The 3667-nt window shown below is 45.5% G+C and overlaps 1 protein-coding gene across 1 annotated transcript in view; it reads right to left on the bottom strand.

Annotated features, from left to right (window-relative positions):
• The window catches only part of MEIS1 (Meis homeobox 1), an 82530-nt gene extending 81334 nt beyond the window's left edge, over positions 1–1196 (bottom strand). Inside the window, exon 1 of the mRNA XM_031552299.1 lies at positions 1074–1196. Coding sequence (XP_031408159.1) covers positions 1074–1181 — 108 coding nt within the window. The 5' untranslated portion in view covers positions 1182–1196. The remainder of the gene's footprint in view (positions 1–1073) is intronic.
• Between the last annotated feature and the right edge of the window lie 2471 nt (positions 1197–3667).

The raw sequence follows: 3667 nt of genomic DNA on the forward strand, positions 1-3667 counted from the left end.
GGAAAGAAAGGAGGAAAGAAAGGAAACGAAAAAAATAAAGAAAAAGCCAAACTGCAAATAAAATCAGATGGCCCAATGCAAAGCCCATTTGAAGCTAAGAGGAGAATTGTAATTCAGTGCATTGGTGAGCGGACGGGGGAGGAAATAATGCCGTTTTGGAGATCATCTGCACAAGTGGGGATATCATATAGATGCCGGGAGAGTCCTTGAGAAAACATCTCACCTCGGTCCCGACAGAAGAGGAAAGAAAATACTTTGGTGAAACGTAATTCGGTGTTTCTAGGAATGGCTCCAGTAGCAAACTGCTTACCAGTGCAAGGAGCCTTGTAAATTTCATTGTGAACGGAATGGGCAACGGCAAGTGTACGACACAGCACAGCATCTGCACGCGCAGCTTAGCCAGTAATAAGTAAAGAAATGTGTTAGTTAGAAGCTGTAGAAGACACCAGAAAATACTTCTAACAAAAATTCAAGCTCAGAGACCTTCAAGAATGAATACAAAACAGTTCCCAAAACTGTCTCCTTGCGTTTTTTTCCTAGTTCAGGTGAATTACCCTTCCCACAAATTAATTTTCAGTCCTTCGTTTTATAAATATCAGCTGATAAGCTTTAATTGCAATTTCCTCACTGTCTTTAAGCGCTTGCTTCTTGGTGGACATGGAACAAACTCTGCATATGGGTAGAACTTGCCGTGCAACAGCCGCGTGCCCAGTCCAGGAGGAGGGCTGGTGCCATGGGGAGCCTGACACCACATCCATGCAGGCAGTGCCACGCAAATTGCAGCCCTGGGCTCAGGGCTGGAGGATCCAGCCACAGCCCTCTGTTATACAGGCAGCGGTACAACAGCATCGCTCTCAATCTGAAGGAGCACCAGGCACGAGGCCGCTGGGGAAAGGCGAGCAAACCAAAAGTGGATGTGGCTGCTCTCATTGAAAAGAAAAGTGGCCTACTCCAAAGGGGATTAGGCTAAAGTGAACTACGGCCACTTTACTTCTGAATGAGAGCATCCACACAATAGCGCAATGCGCTTTAACTAATGCACTTTATTTTTACACCCAGGCAATTTGTCTTACCTCTCCTGAGTGTCCTTGTGCAGACGCGCCCCGGGACCCATCGAGTTCCCCGGCCAGCAGGAGCCTTCGAGCAGCCCCGCAGGCCACTGCATTTCCCTGCAATCCCATGACAGCCAACACGCAACTGGGGAGAGAGAGCTGGGGAGAGATGCTTCCCTGGGGTAGGTGGGGTTCTCTCATGCTAACAGAGACCAGGCCTGTCACCCAGGCAGGCCCTGAACTACACCACAACAAGGCCCTCCCGCAGCCATCAGCCTGCAGGGCTCCTGCTCTCACCTACATCCCCAGGCTAGGCTGGATCTTATTTATTTTCCCCTTTCTTGCAGGTAGTAAACAGGGAAAAGCAACCAAGCTAAGAAGGCAGCTGAAGGCTGGCGAGTTGTCTTGAAGCTGCATCACAAAATATCAGTGGTGAGAGAGATACCAGGTCATTAATCAGGGACAGAAATACGTCCAAATAACACAAAACACAAAATGTGCGCTCTATTAGAGGTTGGAGTCACCCTCTCCAAAACACTGTTGCAATGGCAGGAAAATAAAAAAACAACCAACCAACCTAAACAGTCATTTACAAATTTGCTGGGTGAGTCAAAGCCTGTTACAAGCAACTGAGCATCCGGGGAGCGAGGGAACGCGCCAAGGACACACGATGGTACGGCAGCACACCCGGCTCTCCTCACACACAAACCCTGGCTGGGAAACAACTCCAGAAACGTTCCACAATTTTAATGACTGGTTCGGAACAATCCTCGTCTTTATTTTCTGAAATTTGTTTAGATTATACAAGATAGCTCCTCACTGCGAGCTCATGTGACCAAAAAAACCCCAAACGCAGCAATGCAAAACAAAGAGGAGACTCTCTAATTTAAAGAAGCTGTGCCGAATTTTCACCGTGTTTTAAGCTGCTTTTTTAAAGCAGTATTTATCAGTGTGACTTACGCTTACTCGTTTTGATTGACTGCGTTATAATCTGATTTTTTCAGTGCTAACATCACCCGCTCTGGGATCCAGCGACCCGTGTGCTTGTGCAGGGCCCATTGTTTTCACTGCTACCTGCACACGGGTAGCGAGGGAAGAATCAAACCTGTGCCTACCAGGACTAAACATAAAGCAAAGCTCATTTTGCTCAGCTCATTTCTAAGCTGCCCCAAAAGAATAACCCTGCAGAATAACCGCGTTCCGAATCGCGGTGACACCGCGAGCTCCCGCTTATAGGAATGCTTTGGGGCAGGTTGGCGGATGTTTATGACAAGTTCCAGAGTTTCCTGGCTGATTTTAAAATAGATATTAGGAAAAAAAAAAATGAAAAGGAGAATTGAAATTCTGCTTTGCGAACTTCAGTTTAGAAAACTTCATACGAGAGTTGGGCCTGAGCATGGGAGGCTGCGAGTATTCTGCCCAGCAGTGAGGATGAATACATTTGGGCTCATAAGTGATTAAAACAAAAATAAAAATCAGCAGAGATTCTTGAATTCAAATGAAATAACAGATGAAAGAAAATACATTCAAAGCTGTATCGCTTTAACAGCATATTTACTTGCTTTAAGAAACCTGCTTTTGCTAATGCCATTGCAGCCGCAGTGCTCCTGATGGGAACAGGCCCCGAATAGAAATGAACGCGCCCTGTCTTTTACTTTACGCAGCCTGCTCAGCTCCTAAATACTGTGGGGAAAAAAGAAGCAGCCCCCAAAAAGGCATAAAAAGGACTCGTTGGCTCAAGGTGGCATAAAGTCAGGGGCACAGCTTTCCATTTGGAGGTTTTGAAATACTGTTTTACCAGCTCTCCTCCACGTCCCACATCACCGTAACGCTTTCATTAAGCAGAACCGATCTCTGCCTTGCACTCTCAGTGCTGCGTCTACCCGCTCCTCCAACATGGGAGTACACACAGCAAAGACAGTAACATGTGCAACTTTTCCCACTCCTTGACGCCATACATGGGTTTGAAAATACCTGCAAGGAACTCCCGGAGTAAAACAGTATCTCTTCACCTCCTTTATTTTTTTTCCCCTCCGCCAAAGGCATTATTTAACACCATCTGTAGCAAGCAAGAACCAATAGGTCTGAATGTTCAGAGAAGTTACTGTAGTTGGAAGGAGTGGATGCCCTCACCGGCCCATCCACCTCTATGCACAGCACACAGCACTCCCAGTTTACGATACTATCTTCGTAAAGAACATCGCATTTAAGCAACATTTCCACCCCTCGCAAACTGTCTGTCTGCATTTTGTTTGCAGAACCCCTCCAACTGCACGCATTAAAAACACCTACTGCAACATAAATACAAGTGTTTGCTTTACGATATACATATATATATATATATATATATGATATACAATCACCCAAGAAGGGCCATCTAAAACACCACAGTTGCAAACATTTAAGACTGTAACAAAAATGACTGCGACTTCAGTATTGGTTTACTATCCTTCAACAATTTCCCTGACAGTGGAATCAAATAATGTTGAATTATGGACCTTCTTACAGGAAGTCTTATTTCACGTTCATTTTTTGATCATTTCCCCCTGCGTACCTATCGGAATCCGACCGTTTGCCATTTCTACTTTACATATTTCTGCAGATGTCATTGGCTT

Source organism: Meleagris gallopavo, chromosome 2 (genome assembly GCF_000146605.3).
Source record: "Meleagris gallopavo isolate NT-WF06-2002-E0010 breed Aviagen turkey brand Nicholas breeding stock chromosome 2, Turkey_5.1, whole genome shotgun sequence".
Classification (NCBI taxonomy): Eukaryota; Metazoa; Chordata; class Aves; order Galliformes; family Phasianidae; genus Meleagris; species Meleagris gallopavo.